We start from the raw sequence: 22,843 nt of genomic DNA on the forward strand, positions 1-22,843 counted from the left end.
GGAGGGGCGGATGTCCATGTTTACTTTTGTTATCACTGAATTTTACAGATAATTCCATTTCAACTCATTGTTTGTCAAAGATAAAGTATTACTGATTTCAACAATGTTGCACTTAAGTGTCTTACAAAATAAATCACAAATTGTTTATTATGATTGTGTTCAAGCTAGATAATAAATGGGGATATATTTTTCTAAAAAATATGAGTTCTTCTATATACTGTAAGTTATTACAGATGATTTTACCAATATTGTAGTATGGTGATATCATCAATGTCTTGATCCACGTATCGCATCATATGGTGAGGTACCCTGTGATTTCCAGCCCTAAGTTAATCTGCCGTCTTTAGCTCCACGAGCCGTAAAAGCTGCAGAGCTCTGGTTGAGGAAGGAGATAAAGAGCAAAGTAATTGGATCAAGGCTGTCCAATTAATAAAGGCTACAGATCCAGGTTGGCCAACGAGGGGAGGGCTTTAATCTGCATGTAGATAATGAGAGTCGGACCAAAACAGGAGATAGGGAGGAACGGCGTGTATGTGCGTCCGGTCAGATAAAGCTCAGGAGCAGCTGTCAGTCCCTCAGGAAAACAGAGGGTTTACATCTGTAAGTCCACGACGAGATATGAGGGAGAAGACACTTGTGTGACCGTGTGGTGAGATCAGAAAACCGGAGAGACGCCGCTTTGCTGTGCATCCTCGGGCTGCTGCTGACAAACACACTCCAAATGACTTCTGTTGTAGCTGGAGCTCCATTAATATGAGCTTTTCTGCTCGTGCAGCATTTGGCAGAGCCAGTCATTCATCCCACCCTGTTTATGGCCTTATGAGCCACGACAGAATTACTGCTGCTCGCTACACAAGCTGTTGTCACTGGGCCAGGAGCCCCAATATCAAACACAGACAGAAGACGCTCAGCAGGAAGGCTGGGGGCGGGGCCACAGAGGGATGACATCAACAGTTATATCGCCGTCAACACTGCTTCCGTGTGAGGGGAGAATATTTGATTCTTTATATCTAAGCCGGATTTGTCACTGGAGGGGAGCAGCAGAGAGAAGAGGAAGTCCTACCTCTGAGTTCTTGATGCGTCCCTCCAGGAAGGAGCAGTCGTATTCATTCTGAGTGCAGACGTGACGGAACTTGCACCAGTGGCACGGGAAAGAGCCGTTCACGCAGGAGAGGCAGCTGAAACACAGTTTAAACCACATTTATTTAAAAAGAAAAAGGCTTTCTAACTACGGTAACAACAACAGCTTTTTATGTGTTTTTCTTAAAGAATACAGTACGTTTGGGGCGGCGCTGAGCACTATCGCGGCACAGCATATATATATATATATATATATATATATATATATATATATATATATATATACACATATCCATACCCATATATACACGCACACACACATATATGTATATATTTATGTGTCCTCTTGTACAAGAGTTTATAATTACACTTTATATCATGTTGTTCACCATATCGTATGAATCTTTTTTTTCCTCTCATAGAGTTATTTTTAACCTTTTCCTCTCTGTTGGTTCTCAGCAGTATCTTGTCCTTGCGCTTCACCTTATAGATAGACAAGATTTATTTGTCTATCAGGCTGAAGTTTCTGCCATTGAATTGAACGTTTATCGGTATAGTTAAGGTCTACCATATCTACTATGTATAAACAGTTCAACAATGTCATCATTAACATACACTGAGTAAATTAAAGGCACTCTCTGAATAAGGAACCACCGAACCGATCCCGTATCCCACAGTTATTTCTACCCACAAATTTGGAATCAAAACCGTCCAATCTGGCAATACCTGAGTTCAGCATACCAGCTGACGCATTGCATGATGGGATCAGTAGTAAAACTGTTACCACCCCGACATAACACCGGGCCATTATTACCAACAATACAAAATTATATTGCGGGGCACATATCCCATACATATGACTTTAGCACACGTGTGCTGGACCAGGGGTCTTAAACTGGCGGAACGCGGGCCATTCTTGGCCACTAAGGAATATGAGAGTTCAATGTCTACTAAGCAATATCTTCTGCATGTTCACACTTCTTTGATGAGAGCTTTGTATTTGCTTTGTGATGTTTCAGCTTGCTTTACGCCTGAAACTTTCCATTTGCAATTGTCGTTGGATCTGGTCATCAGAAAAGTCCCTAGAGGTCAAGTTTTCTTTAGCTGTTGACCTCTATAAATGGGGCTTTAAAAGTACTGTCTATTGGTTGTTGCCACATTTTTGACAAATTAAAATTAACTTGTTTAATTAATGAAAATATAGTTTAAAACCATCTTTGTGCTGCCCCCTACAGGTTGAATCAAGGTATTGTAGTTGGTTAACTGGTGTAAGTCCCAGAAGTTTGACGTCATCATGCTGTGCAGCTCCAGTAAAAAAGCCCCTCCCGTCTTTGATTCTGTAACAATTGGTAGTTAGCGTGTTAGCCTTAGCATGGCTAGTAGCCAGGTGTATTGCCTTCAGTTGACAAAAATCTACCAGATTGCACAACTTTCCAGGGGACTTGGAAGTTAGGGAACAGAGACTGAGTGCAGTTGGCATTATATCCAGCAAACTCTGTCCTGGTGATGGATTGAACATTTCACTCTGGATTGTTTAATATGTTAGCCTTTATTAGCTATGATGCTAGCTGCATTTTACCACTCTTAGACACGGGCCCCCTTCGGACCTGCAAACCCTCAGCTGTCACGGCAGCCCCGCTGTCGGGCATTGCAAAAGTAGGGACTTGAGTATTGATATATTTTACTGGATTGGCCCTTGCCTATTTGCTGCTATGGACAGACGTTTGTGCACAGGCGCCATTTCTATGCATTGAGTCAAGGCAGCAGAACACAGCTGTTTTAATAAAAGACATGCAGGCATCAACCTCAAAAATCAGGCTAGCTCCCTTTTTACTAAACCGATTTTCACATAACATAACCTCGAATTAAAGCTTAGTGAGTTACAGATGCTGTGGTATATTTAAACTTTCAATACCTCTAAAATCAAAGCTGTAAATAGTGCAAGAACTGCACCTTCTAGTGTTACAGCTACATAAAGCTAACTTAACTGTCAATTATAGATCCAAGCCACACTTCGCCACTAAGTCTGGCTCCACTAGCGCCCCCTAGTGGCTAGACCTCTGTGCTAGACCATAATAGGCAGTTTAACTCCTGAGTTCTATGGTTTACCACTTTGGTTTGGTTTTGTCTTTTATATTTCTAATAACAGATAACTGGGTTCACTTTACAAAAGTCAATATGTTCAATCGCTACTTGAGTATCATTAAGTAAATTATAGAAGCTGTTATTTTAGGCGCAGCACCTCCAAGGTCAATCTTCTGTTTCTGCAGTTATATTTGATTTTTTTATTCATATTTGAAGCCTTCTTTCCGTCAACAGTCATTCTCTCCTTAGTTGGATTTTTTAACTTGTCTGTTTTTCCACTTTAGCTGGAAGCTTTCCTGCAACTCCCAAAGCTTGCAGCTTCTGCACGCTCCGTGACCTTCCCAAGCATCCTGCTACTTTGCATACATTTTGCCCTCTTTCCCCGCTTCCATTGTTTTATTTTTTCTATTTAGCGGTAAACCCTTTCTTTGTGTCTCTCCCCCTTCGCATCCCTTTCATTTGTGTTCTCTGAAAGCCCTCTTTCATCTGCCGGACTAAGAGCGCTCCAACCCCCCATTTTAAATTCACCTGCCTCAGCTCAGCCAAGGTGCTGATAGACGAGAGAAAGACGAGAGGCGAGAAGGGTGGAGAGATCAAAACCTGGAGGATTTCCCACACAAAGGTGTGGAGGACAATCGTCATGAGAGGTGAAAAAAGGGAGAGAGGACTATTTAGGCTGATGTGCAGTGATTACAAATCTATATATTCTACTTTGAAGTGAGCCATGGAGGTTTAAGTGCACACTTCATCAACAAAGCTTTATTTCAGTCCAGGTCTATGATTCTGATTTTAGTCTATCTAACTCAACCTTTAATGCTAAAAGAGCCATATGATCCAGTTTCTTTTGGACTAAAATCCAACGAGAGCCACAAAGTCCCTATGCACCTCAAAGTTAGAAAAATGACACTATGTTTTTTTGTGGCCATTAAGGCATTCATTTATAAAATACAGCTTTAAAATAATCTCTACAAATGGGTTTTATTTTATTGTGTGAATGCAGAGGAGCATTTTCACTCATCTACTGGGGATTTTGAGCTGTTTTGGAGTTTCAGCTGTTACATTGCCATTATGCTAGCTTTTTTGGACTATTTGGGGATTTTCTAAGGTTTTTTAAGGTTATTTTGGAATTTAAATATTTTAGCTTTATGCTAGCTGTTTTGGCTAATTTTTGCTTTTTCCTGTTTTCATGCTATTTTGGAGTTTAGCTAATAGTTCAGCTAGCTACTTTGGCTAAATTAGGCTTTTTTCAGTTTTTTTTTAGTGACTTTAGCCTTTACAGCTATTAGCTTCAGCATTTTCAACTTTTAGTTTCAACGTTTTCAGCTATTAGTTTCAGCTTTTTTAGCTATCAACTTCAGCCTTTACAGCTATTAGCTTCAGGGTTTTTAGCTATCAATTTCAGACTTTTCAGATATTAGTTTCAGTGTTTTCAGCTACCATATTCAAGCTTTAGAGCCATTAACTTCAGCATTTTTAGCTATTAGTTTCAGCTTTTTCAGCTATCAACTTCAGCCTTAACAGCTATTAGCTTCGGGGTTTTTAGCTATCAATTTCAGACTTTTCAGCTATTAGCTTCAGTGTTTTGAGCAATTAGCTCCAGCCTTTTCAGCTATTAGTTTCAGTGTTTTAAGCTATTGACTTTAGCCTTTTCAGCTATTAGCTTCAGTTTTTTCAGCAATTAGCTTCAGCCTTTTCAGCTATCAACTTCAGTCTTTACAGCTAATAGCTTCGGGTTATCAGCTATTAGCTTCCGGATTTTCAGCTATTAGCTTCCAGCTTTTCAGCTGTCAACTTCAGCCTTTTCAGCTATTAGTTTCAGTGTTTTAAGCAATTGACTTCAGCCTTTTCAGCTTTTAGCTCAGTTTTTTCAGCAACTAGCTTCAGCCTTTTTAGGTATCAACTTCAGTCTTTACAGCTATTAGTTTCAGTGTTTTCAGCTATCAACTTCACCCTTTACAGCTAATAGCTTCTGGGTTATCAGTTATTAGCTTCAGAGTCTTCAGCTATTAGTTTCCAGCTTTTCTGCTGTCAATTTCATCCTTTTGAGCTGTTTGTTTTAGTGTTTTTAGCTAACAACTTCAGCCTTTACAGCTTTTGGCCTCAGGCTTTTCAGCTATCAACTTCAGACTTTTCCGTTATCTGCTCTGAAAGCAGATAAAACCTTTTATCATTCTGCTCAGTTTTGTTAAAAATCTAAATTTAAAAAGTAAATCAAATCAATTAAAGTAAATGAACCAACAAAAGCAATATTTATTCAAATTGTTTGGATTTTTCTTAAAAGCCAAAGAGCCACAATGTAGGTTAAAAGAGCCTCATGTGGCTCCAGAGCCTCCGGTTGCAGACTCCTGATCTAACTGAACTCTTATTTTATCACGCAGAGCTCCCTAGATCGTAAACCAGTTTGAGGACGACTTTCTTACTTCACTCTTTTATCTAGAACGAAGCAAAACTTCGACTCAGCAGATCGATTTACATTCGGCCACATTTGCCTGACATGTCGTCACATGTGGGCGAGCTGAAAAGGGCAGACTCATGAAAAGTGTATAAAATGACAGCTTCCCTTTTGCCGCGACCCCACCGAGGAGAAGCTCTACCTCTTGAGCTTTGAGACAAAGTCCATATATGAATCCATCAAAGCCCTGACATGGATTCATTTGGATCAATTAGGAGCGCTCGTTGGCTACGTGCTCACTTTAAGCGATCATTTCCACCCCAGACTCTTCCTTCGGAGCGAGATCTGAAGCTGCAGCTTAATTCAATCCTACTGCCGCTTTAATTGACCAATTTAACATTGTGCTGACAGAAGCTGTCCATTTAGAATGAAAGATGTTCAGCTAAGGAAATAACAGGCCTCTTAATACCACACAAGAGCAAAGAGGAGATTTGTCATTGTTGCCTCCAAATGGAGGGAAAGCGATTAAGCTACGCTAGGTTAGCATACAGCGTTCAGATTTACAGACCAGAACTGAGAATCGGAGTTTAGAGCTCATCCTTGTAGAAGATGGAGCAGACGGCAGCCTGTCACTCGCTAACAAAAGAGCTAACGACGTTACTGAAGCAAGACAAATGCACCGCTAGGTTAGCACGTTAGCATTTGCTCGCACAATAACAAGTCCTGCTTAGAATGTCAAAGAGTTTTGAGGGTTTTTTTTTTTTGCTCGGGGCCCACCGCTGAACAGGCTTCATTAAAATACAGCACAACTGCAACTTAGCACAGTGGGCAACCGGAATCAAACGCCACGATGTAGTTAGCGGCTCACATCAATCACCACATCTGTCACCGGAGCCCAACAAGCATTTTGATCAAAAGTCTATCTTTTATTCATGTTGAAATCAAGCTCGTTAGTGAGCCTGAGCTCCGAAACCAGAAAGGAAAAACCACCAGGTAACCGCCGCCCTTCATGCTCGCCAACTTTTATGACTTTGAAATACAAGAAGGTGCCACCCCAGGCCGCAGGCCCCAACCCCTCCCCCGCTTCCCCCATCAGCTGCTTTATGATGGAAAAGCCCCTCCCCCGAGCAGCTTTGAGGCCGTGATCATGCTAATGGATCGATTCACATTGTGATGCTAAATGATACACAGCCTCGGATAATGAACGCCCTTTTTTTTGGATTAAATACACTCAGATTCACAGCCCATATGGTTATTTGGACAGTTTGGATTGTTGGCACTTGTAAACTTTATTTATTGGCAACTTCAAAACATAAGTAAATAACACCTTCCTCTGAAAAAGTCAGCAGATTTTAACATCAAAGCGGCTGATGAATAGATGAAAACTGATTTTGACTACATTAGTTTTGCCCTTCCTAAGTCTATGACGGTCTCTGTTTACAGTATTGAAGGATTAGCGTGTCATGTAGAATAGCAGACTCCATCAGTCACTGAATCAGGTGAAGATGTCGGGTTGTGTGTATTTACACCTTGTTTTAACAATCTCCACAAGTGTTAAAAAAAAACCCATAAAATTTTACATAATTTATTTAACCTTTATTTATCGAAGCAACACACATTAAGATAAAAAAAATGTATTGTCAACGGAGGCTTGCAATAAAAAAATACAAGATGAGTTACAGGAGACATAAACAATCAAGAGTTGTTGTGCTTTGTATCCACTGACTGTATGTGAGAACTGGACCGACCTTCACCATAGAAAATGGTTCAACTCCTTCCAAAGCAAGTCACCATTGTTCCACAATACGGACACCGCCATATTGGAGCCAAACATTGTCGGTTAGCAGTGTTTGAGTCTGTCTGAGTCAATGTTTCTAGAGCAACCACTTACACCAATCTGGAGGGAGGTTGTTGGAAGGCCACACCCCACCACTTAAAAACAGGCTACAGGAAATCTGTTAAACGTTTTGACCATTAAGTCTCCACTTACTTCTATTGAGGCATCTGATTGGTCAATTTATAATTTAAATAAGTTGCACTACGGAACAAATATCACCAAAAAATATATACATTTTCTAGAACGTGTTAAGAAAAAAGCATCAGATCAATAATGGTTATTCTGACAAATAGAGTGACAGCTGTTTTTCCATTGAGGTCTATGGGATTTTACCTTTTTTTAGCCACTTCCAGTTTGGAACACTGGGAGGGAGGGGTCACTTAGTCCAGTTCTCATATACAGTCAATGGCTTTATCCAAAACTTCACAGGAAACAACCAGGCTATGAACCATAAACACTATGGTAATGGGACATTATTATAGCTTTGGTGCCAGACGTGCCGGTGCAGGTTCAATGATCACAGCATGATAACTGTGTCAGAATCCCCAGAATCCAGCAGGTTTTAAAGATGGTCAACGTTCCAGAGGACAGAATGAAGCGATCACACTCAGAGACAGTAGTGGTTAAACAACGGACCACACAGGTCAAGAACTATGGAAGCATTTGTGACTCATAATTCAAAATGAAAGTCAATACTGGAAATGCTTTTTCATTTTCACAATATCTCTACATTACTCGTCTCTTAAATGAAATTAAAAAGCAATTATCAGAGCGGCTATTTCTTTTTCAACACCACTCATTCTGTAAGTTAATTAAAATGATAAAGAAAATGGCATTTGATATTTCATTTTCAAAAAGTTCTTTAGTCATTTTGTCCCAAAATTCAACTAGAAATATCAAAATTAAAATGCATAAACAGAAATGCTTTATCTTTTCACTATGTAACTGCATTACTTGTCTCTTAAATAAAATAAAAAAGCAATTCTCTAAACCACTCTTCCATGTTCTTCATGGATACCACTCATTCTGTGACATAATTAAAGGGACAAAGCCAATGAAGATTGTTTTTTCGTTTTCACACACAGAAAGTGTCTCATAAATCAGTCTGAGCTAGCAGCTCCAAGAGGTGCACCATGATGACGTCAGTGTTCGCTCCTCCTCTGCTTTGGTTTTTCGTTCTCTTTGACTTATATGGAGAAAGGGGAAAAATACAATTCTTCCCATCACGAGTTATATGGTAGCATAGGGCTCAGCGCTGCAGTCATTCATTCCAGTGACTCTGGTTCGAGCCCCACCATGGAATGAAAAACGTATTATGATAACTGGATTGAATTTAGGGTTATTGCAACATATTTCAGGCTGTGTTGTTTCTGTTAAAAATTGTCTTTGTATTTAGTTCCACTTGTTACTTTTACTTTAAATTATATACATTTTCACTTAGAGATTATTCAAAAATCATAAAACAATTCAGAACTGTTTATAGATCATAATTGATGCATCTAAAAAATCTATTTTTTCCAACCACTACTTCTAATGTAGCTCTACTTGTTCTTATTCTATTAAAATGATTTGAACTTTTAGCTGAATTTTTATTTCCCATCTGTGCTATTTTAATATTGTCTTTAGGAAAAACCTTTTGCTAAGCAGCTTCTAGCTGTTGTAAACTGAAATGTACAGCAATAAATGTAATAACAATTTTAATAATAATTGGTTTATTAGTTTAACTAACTCATTTATAATTTATTTCTTTTTTTCTACATTCAATTTTATTCTACAAAGACTGAACGATCAATTTAGATCGCACAACAAAGTCAACACACATCCCAGCGTCATACATCTTTAATCGCACAATTCAAACACAAATTATTTCCAGACGGCATCTTCATTAAGTGCCGTAACGTGGAATGAGCCAAGGAGCATGTGTAAATACGGAATTCAGAGAACTAATGGCTGCAGGTGATTTTCTATTTCAATCTCAGCAACCTTTACAGTGAAACACCGGGGAATTCTAATAAGATTAATACAATATGCAAATGTATGGCATTTTTTAAAAGGCAAGGGCCACGACGTAATCAGTTGAGTAAATAAGCAGGAGGGGCCTGGATTTGGGGGTTCTTCTGCCTTCTAAAGTCCACCAATCCAAGGACATTGTTCTGGCACAGAGCGGATCCACAGGGGGATGCTTTAGAAAAATGTCAGATCGCTAATAATCATAAATCCAGCAGGAGGGGGGCGCGTATTTCATCGTCTCCCGTGAAGTGCTCTGTTCACTTTATAAAAGCCTGCAGTATTTTCTGAGCTCTGTCAGGAGTGACCAAGCGTTCTGGAAATGGAGACATTACACCAATGACATTACCGGCCTGATCTCATCAGACTCTGCACACTGAGGCCTGGGGGGGCACCGAGCGTAAGCAGGATGGAGTGCCAGCTCCAAATGGGGCTCTTATCTCGGCATCTTGCTTGGCCATCAGAGTAACTGCAGAAGATGCAACATGCTCCGTCTGTAACTTCATTAGGCGGCTCCATTACATCACTCGCTGCATGTATTAGATCAGCTCACAGAACAGATTTAATCGCGACTCATTGGGGTGTTATCTTCAAATGTGCGACTCTCTTTGTGTTTGTCAGCTAGCCTTTTTTTTTACTGTGCATGACTTGTTGCTTTATCTAAATTTATCTTTTTTGAAGACGAGAGCTTCTGCAATCACTGATCCAGGATCTGATCTGGATGGTGGAGCAAACATCACAAGTCCTTCTAGACCACATGTGTCAAAGTCAAGGCCCGGGGGCCGGACCGGCCCTCCGGGTAATTCTATCCGGCCCTCCAGATATTTATTTTTATTGTTATTAATGGCCCGATGTTATCTTGTGCTCATTTCTAACTTGTATAATTTTGATAAAATATATTTTTATAGAGAGTAAAATATTGAAAGTCATTTAAGGTTTAAGTTAATTTATTCTAAAATAATATTCATGCCTTTTGATTATTCATAATAATGTTAATAAGTTATGATTTAGAAATTGTCATTCTGATAGTTTTTTGGACTATTTTGGCATTTACTTAGATTTTTTAGCCTGTTTTGGAGTTTAGCTAGTATTTCTGTTTTGGCTAATTTAGGCTTTTTTTCAGTGTTTTAGGGTATTTTGAAGTTTAGTTATTTTCTTCATCAACATGCTAGCTGTTTTGGCTGATCTAAGTTTATTTTAAGGTTTTTGGGCTAATTTGACATGTAGCTAATATTTTAGCTGGCTATCAGCTTCAGCATCTTCAACTATCAGCACTAGCATGTTCAGTGGCCAAATTCAGCTTATGCTATATATCTAGTTCATAATTATGTTATAAAGTTATGGTTTTAAAGTTTTAAAAATGTAGTTTTAGAGTGTTCAATAAAGGTTTATCCTGTTTGGCGACCTCAGGTGTGTTTTGGATTTTGCCCCCTTGTGTGAGTTTGACACTCCTGTTCTAGACAAAGCATGACTCCACATTGTAAACCGCCACACCCTTAACCAGCTGAGCTAATCGTCTTTGGGATTTGTGGTTAAGAGCGGGGAAACGGGGAGGCATCGGGTTAAAGGTCAAAGTGGCGGATTAGGTGTCCGAGACATTCAGGGTTTAAATGAGCACTAAGTGACTCGGTGGGGGAAATGTGTGGCTGTACATGTGTGAGTCTCTGGACGACCCTGGCGGTCTCCACAGGGATGGAGCTCCGCAGTACCCCAGGGGCCGCCCCGCCATCTGCTGCCCCAAGGCTAATACCCCAGCAGACGCTTGAGCCTCTCTGGATCAGCCGAGGATTGACAGGCTGTGGGGCGGACGGCGGGATTTGGGGGGGGTTCTTTTACCTTAGCAGGGTGCATTGATAGCATTGGGGGTGTGGCTTCATATATGTAGCAAAATGTATTTTCCTGGAGGCTGATGGAAAATTATCGCTTTTTTTTTTTTTAAGCAGGAATACAAAATTGCGACTTAAAGACCTGGCAGCAGATCTCGGTGTAATTAATAAACCACTAAACAAGCATTAGAATGATTTTGGTCTATGATCAAAAGACTTTAATGACATTGTTCATGTAAAGCACGTTTGATTTTTGAGTCTCTCTGTAACACTAGCCTGCTGTGGAGGTCAGAGGGTGGAGCAGATATGTGAGAGTTCACCTCCTGAAAAGTAACTCTAGAAAGCCCATGGGGCGCAGAGACAAAGCTGATCTCATTATATACATATATAAAAAAAGCAATCTTAATGTGATAAATGGAACTTACGACTGATGGACGCTGCAGTTGTAGAAAACAAAGTCCACACTGGCAAACTTCTTGCCCGTCTCCTTAGACTTGAGGTAGAGGTTGATCACCCGTTTGTCACCTGCATCCACAAAAACAAATTCAATCAGATTTATAGGTAAATATAGCAGAATTATATCATTTTCCAGGTGAATGCTCCATTCTGATTGGCTGCTGGGTGTGGATTTAAAAATTGATAATGAACACCTAATAAAGCTGCATTCACTTCATTAAACAAAATAAAAATAAAACTGGTGGATATTTTTATTGTTGTCTTATAAAAATGAGAAAAACAAAAACCCATGGAGCTGGAGCCATTAGCCAGTTCTACTACGCAGGGGCCGGCAGCGTAGGCTAGCTGGCTAGCGTAGCGTCTCTATTGCTCCAGCTCCAGGGGCTCTGTGACAGGCTGGAGATCTGTCCAGGGTTTATACCGCCTTCGCCCAACAGTAACCGGGACAGTTTACAGCAACCCCACAGCCCCAATGGGGTAAGAAATACATGGAGGTTCAGGACAAAAATCCTCGCATTGAGCGGCCATTTTGGATTTATTGGATGGAGTCCCTGATTGGTTAACGCAACGGGCCAACCTCACCACGCCCGACGCCCAAATAGTGCCAGTCAACTTAACATTGAAACTTGACCTCCCTGCCGCGCAAATAACCAAAACATTGACTGTATTTTCATGAATTAAACAAGTTTATTTTAATTTGTCCAAATTTTGGCAATGACCAACAGACAGCACTTTTAAAACCCATTTATAGAAGTCAACAGACAGAAAAAGTTGATTTAGGGTTGGGTTACCCTTTAACTTCTCATGGTGTTTAGTATGCTACTTTCCTTTGCTGTCGCAGTGCAAGTTATGTGCTGGTTCTGAAGTGGTTACCATGACAATGCATCGCACCACGCATCAAAAAGTCCACTTTTTGTAAAAGAGCAACAAACCTAAAAATTGACTAGATTAAAGTATTAAAAATGATTGATTATTTATTTTGGGCTTTTTGGGAGATCAGAACTTCTTTTTTCGGTGTTCATAATCACTGTGGATTCTCACTTTTTAATCCACACCCAGCAGCCAATCAGAGCAGAGTATTCACCAGGACCACGACATAAAAATGGGATAATGCCCTTCAAAGTGTGCATTATCAGAAATTAACAGACTTCTCAAAAGCAACTGTCTGATAACAGACACCTTGTTAGCCATTGTCTGTTACATATGCTTGTAAACAACAACTACATAGGACAAATAGTTGTCAACCATCAATACACAGTGTGTATTCTAAGTCAAATCCAAACATGGTTTTTCACTTGTTTTGACCTCATACAATGACAGAAACATGGTGTAACCTAGCAACGCTCGACTCCAGTCACACCCTCGGTAGGGTGGCGTTAAAAATAGTCGCACCAATCAGAGTTTGGATGCCAGAGCTGCTAACGATCATGATGGGATCAGCTGAAGAACTTCAGGAGTTGTCACTTAGGAATGCTGGAGCAGACCAGCTGACGCGCTTTTATTGGTTTGAATACAAGAGCGTTTTTATTTATTTATTCCATCTTTGCAGCGTGACAGAATTGGACATGAAACCAGAGCAAAATCCCTGTGAAAGTCATCATTTATACATTAAAATTGAGTTATTTTTATGTGAGGAAGAAAAATGCCTTGAAGTTCCTGCTTTTGAAAGGAAGTTTAGAACAAACCAGTCGTTTAGATGCAAAAAAAAAAGAACTAAACAGACAACAAAGCTTAACATCTGCTAACAGGTTCAGAAACGGCTCTATTTTCAGCAGATAAACTTGGACTATTGCATATGTCTTTGAAACTGAATGGGTGGCCGTTATTGGTGATGACAAGGATTTCTGAACATAAATACATGAAGCAAATGTGTCATAACATGGAAATTCCTTTGAGGTAATGCAAACGCTATTTCCAGCAACAGCAGCACACACTAAACTCTCCTGGGTGATGAAGACACAGCCTGTGATGGACATCATAGACCAACAACTGAAGGCAGGAAAGAATTTCATTCCTTTCTTCTTCTGAATGCATCTAACCACACCCTCCCCGACCCCAATGAGCTCACATCCCCGTGCCACGGTTGCTCATCTTCTGACCTTTGTTCTTGGTGATTGGGGCGATGTCCCTGGCAGAAGGAGACAAGCAAAAGATGTGTCCGCCCTGGATCCGGCCCTCGGTCTCCACGTAGTCTTCGAAGGAGCAGTTGACCCCCGCCGACAGATCCGGCACATTACGGGCCTGGAGGACCAGCTACGGAACGAGAGCGAGTCAGACAATCAGCACAAGATCAATGAAAGGACATCGTGTACATGAATTGTTATAAGATATGACATGGAGGTTAATGGGAGTTGGGAGCGCGGTGGGGGCGGAGGCGTGAGAGAGAGCCAGCGCTGTGTGTGCGTCAGTCACTGGAACAGCTATGATGAGATTAATGTGTGTGTTAATGTGCAGGAAGAGACTGAAGGAAAGTGTCATTGCTGAGTCCTGTGTGGTTCCACTGAGGAGCTGCTGACAGAATGGGAGCACGGCAGTGATTCACCACAGACCAAACAAAACAACATCCGTTCTGTTCGGTTTGTCGGTGGAGTTCTCAGATCTTGAAATTCCACCACTTGGATCTTCTCTGAGAACTTTAAAATCCAAACTGAGGATGTGACATGATCCGAGAAACATGACCTCCAAGTATTGGGACAGAACAGCAACAAATAATGTATCCCTGAGTATGGGGGTCATATTAGGTCATTTATCCTGTGGGGGTCACTATGTCGCTTTTGCTGTCAATTATAGATAAAGGTCGATTGGCTGATCTCTGACAGGAGTGCGTTTCTGTCAGAAGGGCAAAAGATTTCTGAACTCTGTTGCGGCAATAAGGGGAAGAATGATAGTGAACTCCATTTTTGATGATGTGAATAATAGATTAAAATAATCTACAACACTGATCTGAGTGCAGAGACTTTTATTTTACTGGTCGTAAAGAAAAACAATAGATTAATCTGTGTTTCCCAGGTCAATCTGTCATCACACATCTCAGTAACTTCAGTTTCTAGACTGAGCTACTAAAGTTCTAGACTTAAAAACCTCAAATTCTAGACTGAGGTCATCAAGTTCTAAAAGTAGCTCATCAAATTCTAAACTGAGCTCATCAAGTACTGGGCCGACGTCAATAAGTTCTAGGCCGAGCCCCTCAAGTTCTAGACTTAGTTCATCAAATTCTAGACCAAACGTATCAAGTTCTAGATTAAACTCATAAAGCTATAGACTGAGCTCCTCAAGTTATAGACTTAACTCATAAAGTTATAGACTTAACTCATCAAGTTATAGACTTAACTTATCAAGTTATAGACTGAGCCCCTCAAATTCGAGACTTGGTTCATCATATTCTAGACTAGGATCTTCAAGTTCCAGACTGAGCACCCCAAGTTTCTAGACTGAGGTCATGAAGTTCCAGACTGAGTCCAACAAGTTCTAGACTTCATCAAATTCTAGACTAAACTCATCAAGTTCTAGACTGAGGTCTTGAAGTTCTAGACTAAGATCTTCAAGTTCTACATTGAGCCCCTTAAGTTCTATACTTAGCTCATTAAGTTATAGACTAAACTCATCAAGTTCTACACTGAGTCCCTCAAGTTCTAGACTAAGTTAATCAAGATCTAGACAAAGCTGTTCAAGTTCTTGACCTAGATCCTCAAATTCCAGACTGAGCACCTACACTCTGCATTTTCTAATCATATTTATCAATAGAGTACTTCCATCGGGTTGTGATACTGTAATACTGAAGTATGTAATACTATTCAGAATAGACAAATATACTAACTTCCAAGTAAAAAAAAAGATTTAAAATGTAAATATTTGAACAAAATATACAAATAAATTGAAGTAACAATCTACACATTTACAATTATTTCACACACTCAGTTTGTCTGATGGTCAAATGAATAAAGTAACATCTGTTTCATAAATAGTGTTACCTTTATAACGCAGTTCACCTTTTACTGCCTCACTAATTTGCAGATTTTCTTTTACTGTAATGTCACATGATTTTTTTTTTGTTCTGCATCCTGATCAGCTGTTGACCTTGTCAATCAATCTCCTCCGTGTCTCCTGTACAGAATGGGTTCAGTTTGTCAAATCTACATAAATCTCAGATCATGAGCAGATCTGTGCTTACATTCTATGATCCTCGACTTATTTCTTATGAGACTATAAACAATAGAAAAAAACTGTGAAAATGTTTGTATTTATGTTTACAGAACGCTGTATAGAAGGTTCCTTCTTTCTGTAGCCATTTACACATGCATTTAAATAAAACAGATTTATAATCAGTGTTTCTGTTTCAGAAGCTGCAGCTTTCACTTTGTCCTCATTCAGACTCTTAGTAACCAAAGCAGGAAACACATGCAGTCAGTCTGCACAGACTAAAGGATTCCCGGATTCTTTGGCTGTTCTGGATATTTTCTTGAATACATGACATTTTAATTAAATCAAAAAAACATTCTAGATCTTGTTTAAATTCACAATGATGCTGAAATCCATTTGAGACAGAGCTCTGACACATGACTGAGACATAAGTTTAGCTCAGTTTGCTTTCTTTATAAACATCAGAATCAAATATTTCATTTTATTTTACTCCTTATTTGACCTATTGGATTTAATCCAAACTTTTATTATTTAATTTTGTGGTACATCTAAAAAAATAAGAGGCATAAAATGAGAAAACCTTCAGTATGTAAAAGCAGAAGAGACGATCCTTCAGTTTAGAATTCTGATCCACAGAAACGACTTTAATAGGTGTAAAAACAATCTTAGCCTTCAAAATAAGATTTTCATGATCATTTTGGTTATTTAACTCATAGTCGACCTTAGACTCATTTTCTGCAGCGTTCAGCTCTCCTCCAAGTCTTTGTTCTTGAGTTTAAAGCAGGAGTGTCAAACTCAATCGCACAAGGGGCCAAAATCCAAAACACACCTTAGGTCGCAGGCCGAACAAGATAAACATTCAACACTCTAAAAGTACATTTTTAAAACTTTAGAACCATAACTTTTTACATAATTATGAAATAGAAATATAACATGACCTGCAATAATGCTAGTGTGAATGCTGTAAGCTGAATTTGGCCGCTGGAGCTAAAATCCTAGGTTAGTCAAAACGGCTAGCATGTAGATGAAAAATAACTAAACTTCAAAATAACCTAAAACATGAGAAAAGCCTAAATTAGCTAGAACAGCTAGCATGTAGCTGAAATATTAGCTGAACTCCAAAACAGATTAAAAAATCTTATTAAATGGTAAAATAGTCCAAAAAGCTAACAGAAAACCAATTTTTAAAAATTTAAAACCGTAACTTTTTAACATAATTATGAATAATAAAAAGGCAGGAATATTATTCCAGAATAAATCAACTTAAACTTTAAATAACTTTCAATATTTTACTCTCCATGAAAATATATTTTTGCAAAATATAAAAGTCAGAATTAAGCACAATATTACATCGTGCCATTGATAACAATAAAATAAAAGGACTTTGACACTTGTGGTTTAAAGGCTCAGAAGAGGACACCTAAAACCAGAATGGTACGTTCCATTACACACCTGCACTTCCGACATGGTGACGGAGATGTTTCCTGGCTGAACGGTCAGCTCCACACACTGCCGCTGGTCTGAGGCAAACCTCTGAGGCTCTCCCGCTCGCTCACAGCGGTCCTTACGAGAACATCTGAGGAGGAACCAGAGAGGGAGGACGGACAAATGAGGATGGATGAACGAAAGAAAGAGAGGTGAGGAGCGGGAAGAGGAGGAGAGAAGAGGGGAAACTGTTAAGCCAACAAGACAATCGTATTAAGATGATAAACACGTGCAGCCATCACTGTAGCACAGAAATGAGGCCAATAATAAAAGACAAATAGGCTAATAGCTTCCTTCAGCCATTACTGTGGGCCTTTACATCACTTTCTTATTGGTCCTGACATCTGCAAGAACTGCTATGAACATCTAGACCCCCCCCCACGCACCCCACTCTTTTACAAGCCCACCCAATTCAAACTTCTCTGGAGAAATTTACGCGATTGTTAAAGTTTCCCTGAACCGTTAAAATTACGCAATTCCAGCCGGCCACATATCACTCGCCTCCTTTAGTCTTATTACAAAGCCGGCTGTGGAGATCCGTCCTGTGCTGCAGCTCGCTTTTATTATTAGCTATTCATATTGCATTTGCTTCACCTTCGCACTAACAACAACCGGTCCCAGCGGTGACGGGGAAGTGCTGATTCTGCGCTTTCCAAGGCCTTAACAACGTGAGGGAGGCAGAAAAAAAAACTGCTAACTGCCTGCGCCGCCAAGCAGTTCCCCCATTCCCTCATTTAGTTAGCCTTCACTCACACTCAGGAAGAAAAGTGTCACCCGGCGCTCCCCGGAGAGCCGCGCACAAACACATCATGAACTCTCTCCTTTGCTGCTGCTGTGAGACTGAATGAAGAGAGGCCTTCAGTCGGCCCTCATCTCTGTCCAGCGCTCAGTCTGTCTGGTCTTTAGTACCAGAGAGGAAGCAGAACCTCATCAATGATACGAATATTAAAGAATTGGTCATGAACTGATATGGGGGTTTTTGGGTTGTTTGGTTGTAGGGGGGGGGTTGCATCTGTAGGGGAGTGCCGGTCTGTCTTACAGTTCTCTTGAAAATGGAACATATTGTCATGCATGTGGTAAAGGCGATAAAGCGATATAACTTTTTCTCAACATGAAATGAGTCTATCGCAATAGACTTTTATTTTGAAGGGTCCGAAAAGCACTTGCTAGTTGGGAGTGTTTTCTCCCCTGTGGCGAGTAAAAGTAAGCATGCTAGTCGTCACATGGTGAGTAAATGCTTGAATCCAAGTAGTAATGTTCATAAGCTCTTCTTTTGGTGAATTTCTTTTGTCCTCTCCGCCGCCGTCTGACTGCGCGTGAGGTAAACACACACGCGATGAGGCATCACCCTCCCCCGAAACATATCAACTGAATTGTGCCAGAACTGGAGGATAAAACTATTCACTTAAAGCAGCAGCGAACAGATTGCTAAAAAAAATGTTGTTAGATGCTAATGCTAACATGCTAACACTACCATGCTAATGCTAACTCACTCCTCTGTGAGTCTCCTTACCGACTAATTTAAAGGGTAACCAAACAGGACAGTTTGGTTAACACGGCCCTCCGAGTTGACACATCCGGCCCTCCAGATCATTTTATTTTATTCTTATTAATAACCCAATGTTATCGTGCGCTTATTTCTAACTTGTATAATTTTGACAAAATATATTTTTATGGAGAGTAAAATATTTAAAGTTATTTAAGGTTTAAGTTGACTTATTCTAGAATAATATTCTTGCCTGTTTTTATTCATAATAATGTTGAAAAGGTGTGTTTTGGCCAACTGAGCGATTGAGTTCGACAGTTGATACATAAGCAGGGGTGTGTATTGGCAAAAAATTTAGTCATATAGACATTTTTAATGACCCATTACATGTTATTAGATGGAATATGTAAAGTTGGTGGGTCTCTCTTGTGTCTTATACAAATGTTTTAATATACATGTTTATATCTAATAAGAGTTTGGATGCATTTTGCTGTATATTTTATGATGTATATGTGTTGACTTTAACCATAAATGGGCATGTCCTGTGGTCAATATGCTGTATAAATAAAACAAAATGAAAATATGATACATATCACGATAGGTGTCTCACACGATATATCCCAAGAATCTACCAGAACAAATTTTCACTTTTTGGTACCCAAGCAAAAACCTATGCACTATATAGTGCATTTTCTAGTGTTGTCCGAATCTACTAATTCCAAAATCGAGTGCACTAGAAATTCCCCAGAAGTCTTTGTGAAAAACTAGCATGCATCGATGCTCACTAGATTAGCAAATATGGACCACAATGCATTACGGTCGGAAAATTTCAAACAAAAACAAAAAAACATGTTTAAATGCATTTTTTTAAATAAACCATCTACATTTTTGTCATCAGAACACAGTGGAGTCATAAATAAATATGTGGAAATGTTTGTATTGATGCGATTTTGACTTAGTGAAATCTGTGACCTCATATCCAGCGTTTAGAAAAACAAAGTAAAGTAGTAAGAATCGTGTCCGAAATGTCTTTAAAATCCAGGACACTATATAGTCCCACAGTATACAGTTTTGTAGTAGTTAGGGGGTTAGGAGGGATTTCGGACACAACCCAAGCAGTACATGTCTCAAAACAACAATAACCGTGAGGCGGACTGAACATTTAACACAAGCTGGTCGTCGTCAGATCTTGATTTTGTTTTGGTTGTGGTGTGGAGCTGCTCAAAGACCAGCTAGTGGTGCGCAAGTGAGATGCTGAAGGACACCGATGAATAATTAATCAAATATCGTCTTGTCAGCATTTTAAATCGATACAAGCATCGCCAAACAGAATATCGCAATATATCGCTCAATCGAGTTTTCCACACACCGCTATACGTCGATGCCTGTAGGACGTCCACATGATCTAACAGTCAGGTCGCACGCAAGAAGTGCACACTTATCCCATCCACACCACTAACGGGCTCCTCGTGCAGTCTGCAGGATTTGTCCATACGACACGCCTGCGTCTCACCTACTTCAGTGTGACCCGTGGCCTGCAGCATGCCCATAGAATAAAATGTGCATGAACATATTTGCTCTACAAGACCATCAAACGTCTTCATGCGGGTCACCAACAGAAACCGCCCAGGTTTGCCCATTTTCCCCCAGCAGACAGCTCGTATCCACCGGTACAGACAGTTATGACTAAGTCTCAGCACATTTTCAGTGTCGACTACAACAGACTTTGCACTCAAACAGGAAATGAGGAGTTCAAGACGTGAGGTCATGATGTGCTTACATAAAATAAATGTTCTTCAGTTCAAGGATAAAATGACTTTCTCTGCCGTTTTCAAAGACTCTCGTCTCCTTCTCTGCAGAAACATCAGACTTAGTCAGAGACGTTATTTGGCCAAACACTTCAGGATTCTCGAGCAGAGTTTAACACCCTGTCGGCTTTTAGCAACACACTGATAATCTTCCTCTCCTGAGCACATAAACAAACTCAAGATAGGCAGTGGAACAGTTTGCTTTCATAAACACACGGCCACCACAGCGCTGCAAACTCAGTCGGACTGAAGTAGCATTAGCGTAGCTTTCATACAAGAACATTAAGTTAAATGGGCCCTACCATGAAAATTCTACTTTTTCAGGTTTTAAATGCATTTTACTGTTCATTCCTCTCTATAAAAACCCCAAAACTGTATTTTGATCCGTTCATGCATTTAAAAGTAATCCTGTAAAAACCTGCACTGTCTGCATCAGCCCCCCCCATACCCACGAAAACGAGCGGTTGGAAACACACTAACGTCAGCATGATGTGAACACCCCCCTCCAGGAAGAGTCTGCTCTGACAGCTCCGCCCCCAGACTAACACAACACTCAATTTATCCCCTTATCCAGTGTTGATCAGCAAAAAATACTTTCATTTTTGATGCATCCATCTTTGAAGAAATGGTAAATGGTAAATGGCGTATACTTGTCTCGCGCTTTCTCCCCTCCTTCGAGGGCCCAAAGCGCTTCACAGTCACAGACCCATTCACCCATTCACACACACATTCACACACTGGTGGTGGCTCCGCTGGCGAACACTGGCACCAACCTCCCACCAGAGGCAATTCGGGGTTCAGTGTCTTCCCCAAGGACACTTTAACACATGGGGGGACAAGGCAGGAGTCGAACCCGCTCACTTCTGATCAGGAGTCGACCGCCCTACCACTGCACCACGGCCGAGTGGCCGAGTGCACCAAGTTTGGATTATTTTGGTGGGAGAAATACAGAGACGCAGCCACGAACTCTGGGATGACGTCATGAACCAGACTGCAGCCACACTCAGCATAGCTTCAGGAATCGAGCCGTTTTAGTTTCAGTTTATTTTTGAACACTATTAAAACAATAAAACAGTCAAACAAGAAACAAAAGAGTAACCAAAAGAACAGTACACACTTGATATGGTGTTCAAAAAGGGGTGGGAGGAAGTTAAAGGGAAAAACTCACAAAATATAACTAATATTTAATAAATAATTATTTTTTTTAGTGGTCCAAAGCTAATATATGATCTTATATATAGATATAGTTCACTCTGATAGGCTTAAGAAAATCATGGTAGGGCCCCTTTAAGTCCTGGAGAGCGGCACACCTTCTTTTGCTTTGGTTTGAAACTTTAAAAATAATGTTTGACATCACAGCTTGTTTAGTCTTCCTTTCAGAGCCTCTATGAACTGAAGCATCACATTCAGGCAATCATCAGTAAAAATTATTGGGAAAAAACAAGGACATTGACTCTTCTAGAAACTTCTTTTTTGTGCTTCATAAATTCAATTTCTTAAACTGACTTCCTAGGTTTCAGGAGACTAATAAAATAAAGGATTTGCACTGGTTAGTGAGCTTCAAATCTGGAAAAGAGAGGCTGAGCGGCAAACACGTTCTCATCCCCACGTCGTCTCATACTGACATGTGGTGAGGGACCCTTCCACGTCACCTTTTGATGTCCCAACTCGTCGTCTTTTGAAGTTTTGGCTGCTCATAAAACCAAGGGTCCGCAACCCTCGGGACGCGGTACCAGACGCAGACTGGTCCCAGGGACGTGTCCAGTACCAATACCCAAACCAGGTATCCCAACCTGGCACTGGTACCGGATGCGGTACTGGACCCAAACCAGTACCAGATGTGGTACAAGGGTAAATCAGGTTAGGGCCTTCGCCGTCACTTCCTGATACGTCTACCGTAGAGGAAGTACTGTCACCAATCAGGAGTGAGCTTGTTCCACACCCCTCCCACTGAAAGCGGCTCGGGGAATCTGTCAGTCAAACGTTAAAGGCGGGGCCAATGAGCACCACATACTTTTACTGAGGCATCTGATTGGTCCGTTTATAACTTGAATAACTGGCGACAAAGAAAAAATTATATTTTAAAATAAGCTCAGAGAAATTCTGTGGTTTAAAGACGGGCCTCCTGCTGGTGTGGCTAAATGTGCTGGTTACTGTTCTGGAGTGATGGTTCCTGAGAACACTATCTTTGTATCTGGTAGTATTAGAAAAATAAACAAACGGACGCACTACATCCACACT

At 40.3% G+C, this 22,843-nt stretch overlaps 1 protein-coding gene across 5 annotated transcripts in view; it reads right to left on the reverse strand.

Moving 5' to 3' along the window:
- The window catches only part of LOC112144749 (plexin-A1), a 267,901-nt gene that overhangs the window by 98,017 nt on the left and 147,041 nt on the right, over positions 1–22,843 (reverse strand). For all 5 annotated transcript variants that reach the window (XM_024269482.2, XM_024269485.2, XM_024269483.2 and 2 more), the window contains exons 6-9: positions 17,276–17,399; positions 13,783–13,936; positions 11,653–11,752; positions 1,064–1,178 (exon numbers count right to left, since the gene is read on the reverse strand). In XM_024269482.2, the coding sequence (XP_024125250.1) occupies positions 1,064–1,178; positions 11,653–11,752; positions 13,783–13,936; positions 17,276–17,399 (493 nt within the window). The remainder of the gene's footprint in view (positions 1–1,063; positions 1,179–11,652; positions 11,753–13,782; positions 13,937–17,275; positions 17,400–22,843) is intronic.

This window comes from Oryzias melastigma, linkage group LG5, assembly GCF_002922805.2.
Source record: "Oryzias melastigma strain HK-1 linkage group LG5, ASM292280v2, whole genome shotgun sequence".
Taxonomy (NCBI): Eukaryota; Metazoa; Chordata; class Actinopteri; order Beloniformes; family Adrianichthyidae; genus Oryzias; species Oryzias melastigma.